The sequence below is a fragment of the Aythya marila genome, assembly GCF_965140915.1.
Source record: "Aythya marila genome assembly, chromosome: 8".
Taxonomy (NCBI): Eukaryota; Metazoa; Chordata; class Aves; order Anseriformes; family Anatidae; genus Aythya; species Aythya marila.
This window is the reverse complement of record NC_139049.1, coordinates 15,200,533-15,216,535: the sequence shown is the minus strand read 5'-3', so window position 1 is coordinate 15,216,535 and position 16,003 is coordinate 15,200,533. Positions and strand designations below refer to the sequence as shown.

The 16,003-nt window shown below is 42.4% G+C and overlaps 1 protein-coding gene across 8 annotated transcripts in view; it reads left to right on the top strand.

The window, feature by feature from the left end:
• The window catches only part of PLA2G4A (phospholipase A2 group IVA), a 121,070-nt gene that overhangs the window by 56,481 nt on the left and 48,586 nt on the right, over positions 1 to 16,003 (top strand). For all 8 annotated transcript variants that reach the window (XM_082765974.1, XM_082765973.1, XM_082765976.1 and 5 more), the window contains one exon: positions 2,745 to 2,826. In XM_082765974.1, coding sequence (XP_082622100.1) covers positions 2,745 to 2,826 — 82 coding nt within the window. The remainder of the gene's footprint in view (positions 1 to 2,744; positions 2,827 to 16,003) is intronic.

Sequence of the window (16,003 nt, the reverse complement as noted above, 5' to 3'; positions counted from 1 at the left end):
TAAATATTCAGTGATCTCTGATTTGTGGTCTCAAGCAAGGACAGGAGCTTTCCTAACAGCTAAGAATAAGGGGAAGGGTGGTGTCTTTGTACTTCGGGCTGTTTCTTTTTAATTATAAGGTTGTATATGACAAAGCAGTGATATAACAACATCAGTCTGGGTGAACAAATGCTGGGGCCAGCACTGCATTGTGAAACCAGCGCTTCAGCGATCTGACATGGATGAATGTGGCACACACTGATAAAACAGCTTTGAGCATGCTCAAAAAGCAAGGTAGAAACAAGGGATGGAGAGAGAACCTGTTTTCTGGAGATTGACACCTTGTAAAAATTCTTGAAACCATGTAATTTCAGAGCTGGGGTAGTTTTATGTAGCTGTGTGAGAAGTCCTGACCTCCTTCCTGTTCTTCCATCCACTCGTGGAAACTGCAGTGCAAAAGATAGATATCATGAAATTATTGGGATGTCTTCCTGTCAGGACATGGCAGGCTGTTAAATAGGTGATTTAAATTAAGTAGGCGATAGATGTGAAGTCACACGTCTAACACCTTCCTGCTAAGTTTGATACTTCCGAGCAGGTTAACAGTCCTGGCTGGGAGACTTGGCCAGAGGCTGGATCCCATTTTTGCTGCAGTTGGCGAGCTGCTTGCTGCGAAATGACAGCTTCAGTATACCGCTTGTAAGCTAATAGTTTGCATTGCCACAGTTTTCCCACTGCTTGCTTACTTGTTCTCTGAACCAGACAACTCCTACAGCTTTACAGAGGAAAAATTACAGAGTTGGTATTTCCTGCTGGGCAGACTGTCATGAAACGAGCCTCCAGACATCCCCCTACCTGCGGGTGACTACAGCTTGAATGAAGATGCAGCAAGTCATTGTCTGGGTCAGCCAGTGTCTGCAGTGAAGTCATACCCTTAGCACCACTGGGGGCATTTTCCCTAGGTATTTGCCACTGTGATGTGACTGTGCCTTTGCAAACTTCTAGACTGCAGAGTTGGGGAGGAGTTGATGTTTCTGCTGTTGTTTTTTCAATGAGCCTTGACTCATCTCTTACTTAAGAATTCACAAGCCACTTTTGCTATCTATAGATGATGATTGATTTTTTATTTTTTATTTTTGAGCAGATGATATGTAACTTACAAGAGATTGTTGTTTCTTATCTTATTTGTATTGAAGCGGGATCCAGTCTGGTTGTGGTGCAAGAATATCATGTATGTGAAATAGTGAGGCTTGTCTGAAACAACCAGTTCTGTAATAACTGTGAGAACCTCTTGAAGGCCCTTATAAGTCTAGCAGTTGAAGCAAGCTGTAGCTTAAATGGAAGTACAAGCCGCTGTTAAAGCTAAACCATGAATAATGAATTGTAGTGTGTTTTTTTTTGGCTTGTCTGTTTCTTTCTTTAAAAAAGGTGTTTTGAAACAAAACACACACACACAAAAAGCACCGGGTGCAGCCTGAATAAGCATGTCCCACTCTTAAGGTGCTGTCTGTTATTTTAAGTAAACTTCAAGGAATTTCCTGATTCTGGTAGTTCCCTTTCTCTTCTGATTGGGATACATTGCAAGATCTTCAGTACGTGGTTAGCTGTCCTAATGATTCTAATGGGTGAGTAAGAAAAAACAGCAAGAATGTCAAGGCAGAGACCTGTGACACAGGTGTGTGTATGAGCTGTAGGTGACTGCCTGAGCTCCTCTGGGAGCTGGAGAACAGCTCGGACGTTGTGCCTAGCGCAGGAGCAGAGCTCAGGGGCAAGGGGGTGCCCCAGTTTCCATCCCAGGAGGGCTCATGGGCTGGTGCCGGGGATGAACCAGTGTCCAGGCAGTGTGGGCAGCTAAAGAAGCTATGGTCAGGCTGGGCGTTAAGGTAGCAGCGTAGGTATGAGCACACAGAGACAGTTGTGGGGGACTTGTGCCTGGTCGTAATACCGAGTGCTTACAGCTTACCCATGCTCTGCTTCCTTGTGGAAGGCTGATGGTGTCTGTACACAGTGATGCTACTCCTGATGGCATTCAGTAGTTTGGTCAAACTTGTGACTCTGTAAGCAAAACAGATGTGAGCTACTGGCCTCTTTCCATTGAGGTTTTTACTTTAATTTCTTAATCTCACTTGCTTCCATTCAGGACATATATTCTGGCTACTTTTAAAAGGCAGTTCTTTTAAAAAACTCCAAAAATGGTGTGAAATTTGCTTGTGGATGTTTCAACACCTTGCTTTTTGCCCTCACTCCATTGTCTTAGGGACACTTACACTTTGAATAATGATGTGTACTAAAAAGTATACTCTGTGCTTTACTAATTTTATCCTTTCCATGTGCAGTATGCATATATCTGTTCCAGAACATGTACTCAGAAGTAATTGCACCTGTTCTTTTTACTGGGGAAAGGTAATTACAAAGATGAGCACATGGTAAAATAGCCCCCTTTTTATTTTATTTTTCTTACCATACCAAGTTGTCCTTGACTGACTAAATGCCTTAAAGCAGGTTCTGTAGAGAGGAGGAGAGTTATTTATTGAGATTAGTAGGTGTGGCTGCAGGAAAATCAAGCAACCCTAGTGTAAGGCTTGACCTTTCAGTAAAGCTGCAGGGTGCAGTTCAGCTTTAAGATGCTTTATCCAGTAGGCATTTCATTTGCACTTTGGCTTGGGGATTTCTCTCTCAGTTCTTGGATGAAATGAAACCTGTTTTAATAGAATAGCTGCTTTTTGATTCTGGAACTTAATCACCTCTAACTCTCTGACTTCCAGGTGGAACACCAGTATTCTCATATATTCACTGTGACAGTAAAGAAAGCCACAAATGTCACAAAAGGAGCCATTGGTGACATGCGTGAGTATTTCTCTTTCTGTTTTGCCTCTTTTTCTAGGAGACTGTTTCTGTAGGCAGGGGAAGGGGACACAACAAGATTGTCATGCATTAAAAGATTGGTTGTGTAGTGGTTTCTGTTTCTCGTCCTGCTTGTTAAAGCTGGAGTGGTGTAACCATTTCAGTGCTTGTTCACTTCAACTCAGAAAGCTGATTTGCCACTCCTTCTTTCCATCGATCCAGAACAGATGAGTGAGTTGTAAACAATTTGCCTACAAGCAGACACCACCTACGTTTAGTTTTTTGGCGTAGTCGGAAGTGCTGTTCTGAGTATAGTGAAACTGGCAACTGCTGTATATTCAAAAGGCTGTGGTTTGGTGGTGTGAACACTTGGAAAGAAAGAAGCCCAGAGCTCTGCTGAGTCAGTACAACAAAGTGTGGGGGGGGAATAAGCAGATCTCATGATGGGGAGCTATATAAGACTCCAGCACTTCTTCCCTTTTCAGTTGCACTTCTGAGTCTCCAGACTTAGCAGCTGAACAGGAAACAACTAGGAAGAGAGACCCATGAAAACTCTCATCTGTTCTTAAGGAGGGAAGAGAGAGAGAATAATATATTGGCTCAGTCTATAGAAAGAATACTCTTGCTTCCTTCCTGATGAGTGTTTTGCTGCCAGGTCATGTCTCACTTTCCCTGGCACTTGATCCATAGCATTACATAGCCTGAGACTGCAGGCTGAGTGGTACCTTGCTCCTGCTCTTTGATCAAGCTGGTTTGAGATGCAGATTTCCCTCCTAGCACATTCCTGGGGTTTTGAATTTCTTTCAGGTCAAACTACAGCAGCTGCTCTAATGCACGGTCTTTGCTTCAGCAGGTGAATGATTCTTTTATGTTTAGTATCCAGCATTGATATCAAACAAGGTGGGTGGCTGGGGAGAAATAGCAGGGAGTGTTGCCTGGGGAAGAAATGGAAATCCATTTAGCATCTACTGTGGGGTGAAGAGAAAAGCACAAGCAGAAGGTGCTGTGGGACATTGTTCTGGCAGCTTCTGAAAGGGTGTTCATGTAAGAAAACCTTGGGAGAAGTGGTCTGGCCTAGGGACCCCACAGGTTTGTGTGAAGGAGAGGACAAGCAAAATGGGAGGACACAGGATCCTGGCATGAGATAGAGTGTGGGGAGCATGCGAAGGGAAGAAGGGGGGTTGAATTATTATATTAAATGGACTATGGAATGGGTTAAAAAGAAAGCCAGAAGACCATCAGGGCAGGTATGGTCCTATTGCATAAATTCCAAATATTATGCATCAAGAACACTGAATTTTCTTCCAGTAAAAAAAGAAAATGTTTTGTAAAACTGACTGAATCATCGAAACTGAATAGTTACTCAGGAAGCACTCTGATAAAACCTGGCAGAACTGTGCTTAAGGGCTATTGAAACCTGCTTGGCTTCCTGTCTGAGGCAGCTACTAGTACTCTGTAGCCCGAGGCACCTCGGGCATCTCACAGTGAGCTTCCAAATTCCCAGGGCTCGTTCTTGGAGTCCTGGCAAATCCCTGAAGTGTGTATGTGTGGGGCGACGAACAACAGAAAAACCCAACTCAGATGACTTTTCATTTTTCCAAAACAGAAACAGAAGCAATGTTTTTATTTCCCATGTACATACACATCTCTGTGTATTGGAGCTTGGAAGCTATTTGATCAAATCAGTAATCTTGTTAATACTGAAGAAAGATGCGTGAAGCTGTGAGCAGCACAGGGCCTTTACTGGTCGTGCCAGCCAGTATTTTTTTCATTTGATTTGTCAAAACTGCAACTTGTTAAAGGAATTTCTGAAATCTTACTCTTGGTTTCTGTTCTCAAGCACAGGACTTGCTAACAGGGGGAGTGGCTGTGATACATAACATCACATTCCCTGGTCAGGGTGGAGTCCTGATTGTTGCTGTCCTGTGTGAGAGGCACTACCAAGTTCTTGACAATTCTGGTGGGTTTCTCTCAGCCTCTTCTGCTAGGGTTGCTCCACTTTCTATAGATAGTGACCAGCTCTGTGGGCAAGAGAAGTAACCTTTCAACATGGTGGTGATGGAGGCCCTGGGAACGTGAGAGATTAATGGTTTGGTTTTTTCCATGCCACAAGTGAATGCCTCAGGTGTTAAAAAGTCTACTAGAAAATTTTCAATTCATTTACATTTATTTATGTATTTTTTTGCCCAGTGTATGAACAGGAACTCTTCTCTTTGGAAAATCCTTCTTAGGTGCAGGAAAGTTTTATATCTCTACAGGTTGTCAAATGCTGCCTTCTGAGGAGATTCTTGTGCTCTGGCTTATGGGGCAAGGGTGGCCAACAATTTTGATCACTTTGTATTTTGAAGTACTGCTGTGCTTTGCAGCCACGTTTTACAGCTTTGCTATTTTTTCTGAGACTGATAGCTTTCAGGAATAGTTTTGAAGGTTTAAAGTAGACCCAAGTTATTAAATGTATGGAAGTGCTTATAATTTTGCTGTATATCCAATGTAAGGATCTGCAGTCAACTGCTGTTCAAGGGATCTTGGGTCTGGTGTACATGGTGCTCTGACTTGGCTGGGCATGGAGGCCCAGCCACTGTGGCAGTTATCCACACCTCCTTCTCCCCAAGCCTAGCTTGTGGAATTCCAAGCAAATTTTTAAAGATGTTCTACACTCTTTGTTAATGAAGAGCATACCTGGTTGTATCAGCCTTAAAACTTAGTCATAGGCAAACACTTCCATAGGTAACTTCCATAGGCTGCCACTTCCACAGGCTATGAATTTCCTTGTGTGAACAGTTCATGTACAGCACTGCTGATTCAAAAAGTTTTCTTCATTTCCTGGCCAATCTGGGTGACTGTAACAACAGAGAAAATTGGAGCTAGGATAGCTGCCAGATGTTTTTCTAGCTTCTATTTTTATTTTTTTGGCTGAGGTTTCCTATTGTCTCGGCGAGCTTTAAAATCTTTATTAGAATGATGTGATGGAGATTAGCAATCAAATCTGAATCTGTGTCATACCAGTCTCTGAGTTACCAAGCTGCGGTAGCTTGGATTTGATTTCTCAGTGTTAAAGAACATCAAAATACTAAGGAAAGAATACTTGCATCATAATTTTTTCCATGCAAATAATTTTCATTTATCTTAGATTTTGATCAGTTATTCAGAAGACATTCTTCACTAGAAGGGTGCTGAGGCACCGGCACAGGTTGCCCAGAGAAGCCGTGGATGCCCCATCCCTGGGAGTGTACAAGGGCAGGCTGGGTGGGGCTTTGGGCAACCTGATGTAGTGGGAGTTGTCCCTGCTCATGGCAGGGGGCTTGTACCCAGATCATCCTTAAGGTCCCTTCCAACCCAAACCATTCCATGATTCATATATGAAATTATGTCTTTCTCTGCAGTTCAGTCTAGTACCTTCTGATTTCAAATATCTACCCATTTTCTGTTGTCTTCATAGAAGAGAACTTCTAAAGATTTCACTTATTTTAATTTCATGGTCCCGCTTTCATGGTGTCTCTCACACTCTGGATGTTGTCCTAATAACATCCAATCAGTGCAGCTCTACCTTTGAAGAAGGTTTGAATTCTGTGGAAGTGATTGCTGCTCTAATAGTGGTAGTGAACTTTTCTGAGTAAGTGTTTTAACAAGCTGCATGATTTAGGAGAAGAGCAACTGCAGCATACAGAGTATCTCAATGTCTGTGTGTTTTTGGAGAGGACATCATCATTCCTCAGCTTTGTGTTGGTCACAGGGTCAGTAGACCTTGTAAAATCTTTTCTTTTGTGTTCAGTGTAGTTGATTCTTATATAATTGATGTTTGTTTTTGAATGTGTTATGAAGATACCACTCCATACTGCAAAGCCTTTCGTTACTTCCATGACAATACAAGAACCTGCAGAAAAAGATCAGAATCCAAAACTACAGCATGCTGGAAGAGAAATGCTTGAAAACAGTGATGGTTCTTACACTAGGACCCTGTTTCCAAAACTTGCTAATGTGGGGATGGATCTTCTATAGGATCTAGATGGATCTTCTAGAGGTAGCTCTTGGCTTGGCTAGCTCATGCTGCAGCAAGGAACAATATATGTCTCCTGCAAGTCAAGGAGATGTTCTTCCAGTGTGGTTGGTGTTGTTCCAGGCTGCCTTCCGCTTCTCCAAAGGAGATACGGAGTTGTGGCATTTTGCAAGACAAATGGGTGTCTGTCCCCGCCTGCTGCACCTGCCTGGCCCTGGCACGAGGATCTAGTCAAGCAGCATGCATGGGAAGGGGAGGTGATGTCTGTGGTTTCATTTGCTGTTTGTTTCCTCCAAGTCAATAGGTTGGGGGAACTTACCCATGGGGTTGTGTTTACTTTGAGCCATAGGTCCTGGTGTTGAAGCTGGTTCATTTAAAGCCAGAGTCACATACTTGAGTGCAGTTCAGGCACACATATGCAGTGTTTTAAACCAAAAAGTTAGCCAAAAGGGAAGGAATTGGAGATTTGCTTGCTCGTAATAGATCAGGGATGCAACAGTTTCCATTACAACAGCTCATTTAGTACTAATCCAGCTGCTCACTTTATAACTTCTGGCAGGTTTCACACCCTAACTTAGCTACAATACTTGATTTAACTGTTGACATGTCATCAGATAATGCTCTTCCTACAAGGCCATGAAGCAGGACCTGAATTTTGCAAGGGAGCTCCAACAGGAAAACAAGCCAAACCCTTCCCCTTTGTCAGCCCAACAACCTGGAAAAAGTAGGTCAGAGTTGGCCAGTTTTCCAAGTCCTACAAGCTGCACATGCAGATCTTCACGTGGCCAGAAGCCCTAAGATGTGCTGCATACCTAGCAGGGCAAAGAAGTGCTGGAATTAGCTCACTGTGATGAGATACAAGAATTTCTGTTTGGACCCATGCTGCATTGATCTGTGTTCGGGTGGCCTGGATGGGCAGCAGAGTCCCAAGATGACCATGCTTTGTGGGCTTCAGCATTCCTTCTCGATCTGACTCTTTCCAACAGCCTTGTACCATCTCTTCCATCAGTCATGTTTTGTGGAGGTCAGTGCTCTACTGCCAACCATAGGAGCTGTCTGACTCCAGAGCCATGGGTAGGTATCTTCAGAAGACACGGGTATGCCCATCTTCAAAAAGGAGCACTACGAATAACAGCTGCTCATGAAATGTCTACTGCATATCTCAGCCAAACATCGATGCAACTGTAGGCTTGATTATGGTTTCATGGATACATGCTGTGGTTTTGCCCTGTTGTAGGCTGCTGCATCCAGAAGTAGTGCTGGGAGGTGCAAGCTTTATTGGAAACAGGCTTATGAGTTCCACAGTGAAACTGATGCAAAAAATGCTGCTCTTCCTACTCATAAAAATATCTTTTTGATGAAAAATTCTATCTCTGAACGCTTGCCATGTAGCTATTGAGGCAGGGACTGGATTTTGTAAAATATTAGTGAAAGCTTGTTTTCATCCTAGAGAAAGGCTTTTCTGGTACTCTGTTATGCTGCAGTTATAACATCAAAGCAGGCATGCGAGCTTAGACCAAGGACCCATCTTGCCTGATACTCTGGCTGTAGGACCTCCCTCTCCATGTGCAGCCCCAAGAGAAGGGAGCTTGATGGTGACTGGAAATGGTTGTGTTTCATGTGCTGTCACATCAGCAGGCAGAACTTTGTGGTGGGGCTCTCTGTATCCCTCCCAGGAGCTGTGGACACTGCTGTTTCTGCAATTTGAGCCTTTCACCCCTTTTCTGTAAGGGGTCTCCCTCCTTTCTGTCTGTTTGTGCTCTGTAATAGTTTGATTTCTTCCTGCTTTCTTTTCTTTTCCCTCTCATCCCCTTTCTCAGGGAGGACTTTGAAGTTTTGTTAGGGTTGGGCTAATGCCTGATCCCAAGGGAGAACCAAGACGAACATTGGTCATAGTTGGATACCGAGCAAAAATAAGAACAGGATAAGTATGTGATGTTTTCTTCAGATCCTCTCGAAGCAATCATCTGTTCTCAGTAAGGGACTCCCTGAACTGGATGTGAGGGCTCCTAATTACATCAAAAGCAGAGTTTCTCTTGCATAAACTTCACTGGTTTTCCTTACATCCACATAAGTCTTCTCATCCACAGCTCCTTTGATCAGGAGTTCTGCAGGTTACTATGTACTGTGCAGAATAATCACTTTTTAAATTTGTGTTAAAACTGGGTTTTGTAAGTGTGACTTGGAGCTTCCCTTGGTTACTGTCTTGCATTTGTTGGACGTTAACTTGCCCACATATCTGTCTGTAGCAAAGGAGGTTCTCACAAATAACAAAAAGTGCTAATCTGTTGAAACACGAGGAATGTCTGCTGACTCAGTGCAAGGTTGTGCCATGCTTAGTAGGGCAGACTAGCTCACATGCACGACCATCCTTTTCCCTTTATGGGCCTGTTAATGTCGGTGTACATATGCTGTTCTGACCAAGTGCACAACCATCTGTTGCTCAGCGCTGCAAATGAAATGCCTGTGATAACCAACCTGAACAGCAGTGTTAGTGCAGAAACACTTTGCAGGTGTCACTTGATTTTAAAACCTCCCATGACTGCTCACAGCAGCAGTAGTGATGGTTCTCCTGGAACGTGGTGTTTAGGTAACCACCCTGAGCCTGTGTTTACCCATGGTTCTGGCTCGTTTGCGCAGCTCCACATTTGTGGAGGCTTCCTGACAGGCCCAGGGAAGAGCCTCTTCTCCCTGCAAGGCGTTGAGGCCAGGCCTCAGCAGCTTAGTACATCAAGCTCTAGGGCTGCTGGTAGAGGACCAAAACCTCTAAAGCCTCATAATACCAAATACAGATCTAGTATAAACTTGTTCTGTGGATTCAGGGATGTTCAGAAAATGTTGACAGTTTAAATTTACTTTAGCAGACTATGCCAGGCTAGGAGTAATCTATACTCCATCAGCGAACAAAAATCTGGAGTCAGAGTCACATTGTGGGTTTTGAGTAATTTACCAGGAATGTGACGATCTGCCTAAACCTACTCTAGACCAAATTATCGCTGCCTGGATCTGGCATTAACATGGACCTGCAGTCACAGGGGAGCTGGGCAGCAATGCTGCCTCCTCCTGCCTCTCCTGCTGCTGTCTGTATTGACAAAGTGAGATGATTCACAAATTTAACACTGTAAAACCTCTTAGGAGCTAAGCATTTCAACTGAAGAAGGCAAAAAAAAAAAAAAAAAGCAACCCTTAGATTCTGTCAAATCACCAGAAAAATGCATTTTTCTCTGGATTATTGTAAGCTAATGTTTTAGTTGCTTTTCACTGCTGTCTCTCCACAAAGGGAGCTAGAGAATCCAGAGAAGGGATTTACTTTTTTTTTTTTTTTTTTTTCCTCTTGGCTCTTTTACAGATTTGATATGAACCTGTTAAAGGGTTCATCTGACTTTTATTTTACTTTGTTTTGTTCAGGGCCTCATCAGCAAAACTGCCAGTGGCATCCCGCCTGCCAGTAAACTAGGTAGTAGTGCACTCCCAGAGCTGGGAGCTCAGTCCTTTCCGTCTTCTAAATTATGCCGGAGATGAAAAGCGCTGCAATGCAAGGCACTAATGATCTCTAATAAATGCATTACTCAATGACAGGATTTCTCACAGCAAAGCTGCTGTCTCAGGAGCAGTCTTGCCTCACTTGTAGTCACCTTCTGCTCATGAAATCGAGCCCTGCATTATCACCCTTGCCAAATCCCTCTGTAAGATGAGGGACAGAAATCTTGGCAGTCCTTATCATACCTTGAACGTGACAGCAAATAACCTATGGCCTTCAGCTTGTGACTCCTTACAGATAGACTATGGCTGTGTTTGAAAGCTTCCAAAATATCCACTCCAAATTAATGGGAAGCCTGAATGTAAATGTAGCAGTTAAACTGCATCAGTATCTATTGTGAACACTCTTTCAGAATTAAAATAACTGAAGTAAAATTCAGTGATGAGATGGACCACATATGGGCTTAAATAAATTTAGCCAATGTGCTTCACAAGTTATTTGTGTATTTCATTAGTTGCCTATGTATCAAGAGCTACAAAATCAACCAATCTGAAAAACTGAAATAGCTGAAACAGTCTTGTCTGATACCTGTGTTACAGACAGGGCTGGAGGCCACTGCCACTGGCTTAGGTGGCATGGGCTAAGCCACAGTCTTCTTGGAAAGTGGAAACTGAGAACAAACCAAGAAGATCAGAAGTCAGGCCTTGCTGCTTTTTGGGTCCTTCTGTTGGCTGCAGGAGGTGTTAACGTGAAGGTTACCCAAGAGAGCCACGAGGTGCTTGGCTGCCTTGCAGCCCGACACAGCCAGATCTGCTGTGTTGCATTCCCAGGCTCCACCTCTCCAAGTAGGAGAAGAGCTTTTCGGTTTCCAAAATCACACCTCCAGCCTCCATTAAAGACAGTACCCGCTTACGTGTTGCCTGTGAGTTGGCAGGGAAGGTACACTGAGCAGTCCTCGCCCTGAGTGCCTGGTGGCTTGGTCAGACATTTTGCTGCCTCTTTCCACGGCAGTAGCACTGCTGGCTGCTGTGCAGGGCACCTTGTGGCTCTGGCTCCTTTTTCCATTCCTGCCTGCCTGAGAGTGAGGTATGTAATTAATTAATGGTGCCTCTGTTCTCTTGAACACGGGAGCCACCTTGTCAGACCTTGCCTTAGCCTGTCATTTCAGCTACTGTCAGCAAAGCAAGGGGAAGCCAAATCTAATGATACAAATGTTTGCAAATACATTGTTTGAGGACTTACTATTTGGGACTTACTGATGTTGGACAGGTATTAATGAACACTGCTTGTAGTTCCCATTTTACTCTCTTTACACATAAAATTCACTATTTGAATAAAAAATTGGGTAATCATTTATAAGCACGCATTGAAACCTATGAAAAGATTTATGTAGCATGTGTCATGCTGGTTTACAGTGATCGATGCTAATGCATTTTCAGCCTGTTGAAAATGCCTTCAAGCACCTTGCTTAGGGTTTCTCTCAGGACCCAGCAGGTCTGATAGCTTCCATAAGGCAGTGGAAATGTGGCACACATTCCTCCTTGAGTCCCTTCCCTGAGCAGAACTGCTTGTGCCTAGGGCAGAGCTGGCGTTGGACTAGATGATCTTCAGAGGTCCCTTCCAACCTCGGCCATTCTGTGACTCTGTGAGGAGGGCAGTCCAGCAGTTCCCAGTAGGGGCCTCAGCTGAGCAGCACCAAAATTCGTGTTGTTAGTGCTTAAATCAAAACAACAAAGCAGCATGTGGCACAGGGAGAGTTATCTGTGTGGCTCTCAGTGTCACGGGAGGAAAGAATATCAGGCATTGGGAACGTAGATTGAATGGTACACTGATGGGGAAAGGCTCGAGGAGTTTGTGGTCATTCACGTCTAGTTTCATACCTCAAACCTCACTGTTTGTGTTTAAAGGAGAATGAGATACAAGGAAGTTAGAGCTCCCATGTTAATAAGGTTAATAAAGTTGTACTTCAGTATTGTAATCCAAAAAGCTGATGGAAGGTGGTAAAGGTGGTCTTCTGGGACCTAGTAATAATTTATGAACCGGATAGCACTTACTCTTAGAGGATGTTGGTTAACCAGGAGGCAAAAAACTCCAATAAACCAAACTAACATTCTTCTTTAAGGAAGTTCTGCAGTATGCTTGCTGGAATATTCCTGTAGGTGCATAGGTGTGGTAGCTGGAGATTATGGGTCCAAAAAACCTGGATCCAGATTTACTTTCTATAACAGTGATGCATATATTAACTGAAATTAATGTTAATTTAGTTTTATTTAATAATCCATTATGGTCGCTGGTATTCACAACATGCTCGTGGGAGAAAAAGACAGATTCTTTTGTGACAAATCAGATTTTGCAATACTTCAAGAGCTTTGCTTTTCTTTCAAGGCTTGATGGATATTAGATAAAGTTTAATGTATGGTTGAGGTGGGTTTATCCTTGGTGGTTGAGATTTGAACAACCTTAATATTGTTTCTCTGTTATGCTATTGAAATAATTGCAATTGGAATGACTGAAATATGTACAGTTAATTATATTAATATGGGGGCCCGATGACAGTCATCCTACCAAATCAGTAACAAAAGATAAAATGGTTTCCACTCATAGAAAATTTTACAGGTTTCTTTAATAGATTGCTTTGAGCATTACTCATTTTTAATGTGAGAATGATTGATCCTAATTAGTGTCCATTGTGTGTTTCACTTATGATTCACAGTATAATTTAGAGATAGGATTCTATAGGAATTATATATGTAGAGATAGATGAAAAGTCATTAAATTGTTACTTCCTACCTCTCGGCCATTTGTTAAGCCAGCATGTTTAAAAATAACTTCATGCCGAGTCTGCTTTAGATCTTAGATATCTGTTTTCAACCCCTGGGAATTTGGCAGATGCTGTAAATCTTTCAGAAGGCTTATTATGATCAGTTTGTTAACTTCCTTTATAATTAGTCCAGCTCGAAGCTGATAATTGGAGGACCCTGTGTTAGTCTTATTGAAATCAACACCGAGACCAGTGTTGTGTAAAGGTAGGTTTTTAGATACATGTATATGTCAGCTCATACTCTTCACATCTGTGCCATTACATAGGCAGCGCTTAGGCACTGTAGAAGAATGATATTTTAGTTGCATACACACAATGAGACACCATAAAGCGTTGAAGACTGCCAGGAAGGGAGGAATATGAAATCACACTCTACAGTCACTGTCTGGCAATAGTGCTTGTGTCCGTAGCTCTGTCATTTGCAAACCTTCCACGTACTTTACCTGCAATACAAAATTCAAATGCAGGGCAGATTGCTGGCCCACAAATTATAAAAGAGTCATGCAGGAATCTGTGTGCAAAGCATAGCCCTGCAGAGCTGTGTGGAAGTGCCATTTTCTGCAGAAGTAGCTTGAGGGAGAAGTACGATTGCTTACACGTTGCCTCTCTTGAGAAGTGTGTGGTTGGTCTTTCACATAGGTTTTCTTCCAAGTTTTGCTTTATTTTAATGAAGGAGCAAATCTGTGACAGTGCTGCCCCTACATATAGAATCTTCATTATCTTGTAGTGATTATACTTCTAAAGCATCAGCTTTTGACTCATAAGCTGTTTCATAAGGATGCTTTCTTTTTCCATCAAAATATAGATAATAGGAGTGATCAAGCTACTTCTCACTGATACTTTCGGATTCATTTTCTGAAAAACATACCTGGGAAATCAACTAGCAAAACCACATACAGGACTAAATAGATCTGTGCAAGAGGATATACACTTCATCTATTTTATCTGCATATGATAAAATGTTTTAAAACACATTAAGTGAATAATTTTGCATGACTTGCCAGTTTGCCAGTAGCTAGTTTTTGAGTGTCATCCCCAACTGATAACAAGGAATAAAATTTTGATTTACATAGCATAGCTTATAGCAATATCTTAATCAGAGCACACAGTCTTCCAGTATTTTTCCTCTTCAGCTGAAGAAGGAAGTTTGGAAAGAATAGATTTTCATTTTCTTAATTGAAAATAGCACAAAATAAACTTTAAAACATTAAAGGACAGATGATTAACTCTTCGCCTTGGGTTAAAAAACATAATAAAGGCAGGGAGTGAGGGGGAGGCTTGGCAAGACAGAGTTACCAAGATATTTCTTTTATTTATTTTAGTGACTGATTTTCTAAGTTTAGTTGTTCTGTGCCTTGGGTTTAGTTTCTGTTTCAACACTCACTTGGAGTCTGTCTCATAGGAAGTTAGAAACGGCAGCTGTGTGCCAGCTGTGCCGTGGTTTGGCGTTTCCATGTGCTTTGGGATTTGGAAAGCAGGTAGCAAGCCATTTTGTTCTTTGTGTTTAAAAGAAAAATGCGAGTTTTGTAACTTAGATTTGATCCCCTAACCACATAAAAATGGAACGGAAAGAGCAGCATTGATGTTTTGCTCAGAACACTGCTTAGTGCCAGTATTTTTGTTAAAAAGCAAGTTTTTGGGGGCAAGTTCAGCCTCTTGGCACTGCGAGTCTGTAGTGTTTGTTGCCAAAATACTGCTCGATGCTTGGACTTAGCATATAAGATCTTGTCGCTGCTCATTTTGGTAGGTGTTTTGCTGTTTAGTTTCACAGGGCTTCGATTCCCTGCCTTCTGGAACAGTTTTGTGTAGTGATTCAAGGGAGCTAATGCATTCAGTAGGAGCTGGCAATTAAAAAGTAAATTTTAAAAAATCTGTCAGTGGGAAAACAAAAAGATGTGAAAGGCACCTAGGGGTTGATCCCCCCTCTTCCTCTGACTTGAGGTAAGAGGCAAGCTAAGATCAATTCTTAGGAGCTAATGAAGATTGCCATTTAAAGGCTTTTCTCGCTGTTCCCCAACTTTCAGTAGCTGAGTGTTAGTTAACAGGTAGTGGTGTACCCTGCCAAGTGGTGGCAATTAGCTGAGACCCACAGGTATGGAGCACAGTGTAAAACTCCCTCAGAGTCTGTTTACATACAGATTTTTAGTTTCTTGAGTCTCCATTTTTGAACAGGTTTGCTTACTGTCCTTGAAGAACATCTAATTCACAGCATGACACTCAGATGTTACTCTGACTCTGCCACACTATTTGACCCACTTTTTGTGGAGGTTCAATGCTTCTGTTGGGTGGTGGCAACAGAAAGCATGTTGGGTCCAGCTGATGTTCCCCACTGGAAGTTTCGATTCCATTCTTCCCTGTTACACAAACAAAACCTCCTGAGTGTTTGCAAAAAGCATTATTTCGGTTTTGTGTTTTCTGAAATGAGATTGATACCCATTTGAAGGTATTGAGCTGTTTTTGTTTTGCTCTTTTCTTTCTCCTAGCTGAAGGACCCGGTGGTTCTGGGCTTCAGCACTCACTGATAATGTTTTATTGAAATTCTGGAGTTCCTAAACACATTTGGCTTTGTTGAAAGAAGTCTTCAGACTTCAAGTATGTACAAGGAGGGATGTTCAGACCTGTTTGACCTTGAGATGGGTTTCAATCACTTTCACAAAGACCTATTTAAAAGAAAAGGATTCTTATTTGTAGTGATTATTGCATTTTCTTGAAAGTGTTTCCCAAGAGTCAAGGGCAACCTTTGCAGAGAGGATACTGAAAAGATAATAGAATCATAGGATTGCTTAGGTTGGAAGAGACCATTAAGTCCATCAAGTGCAACTATTGATGTACATGTATGTGTTTTGCCATGTTACAGCAAATGGCTTTTAATGATCACAAA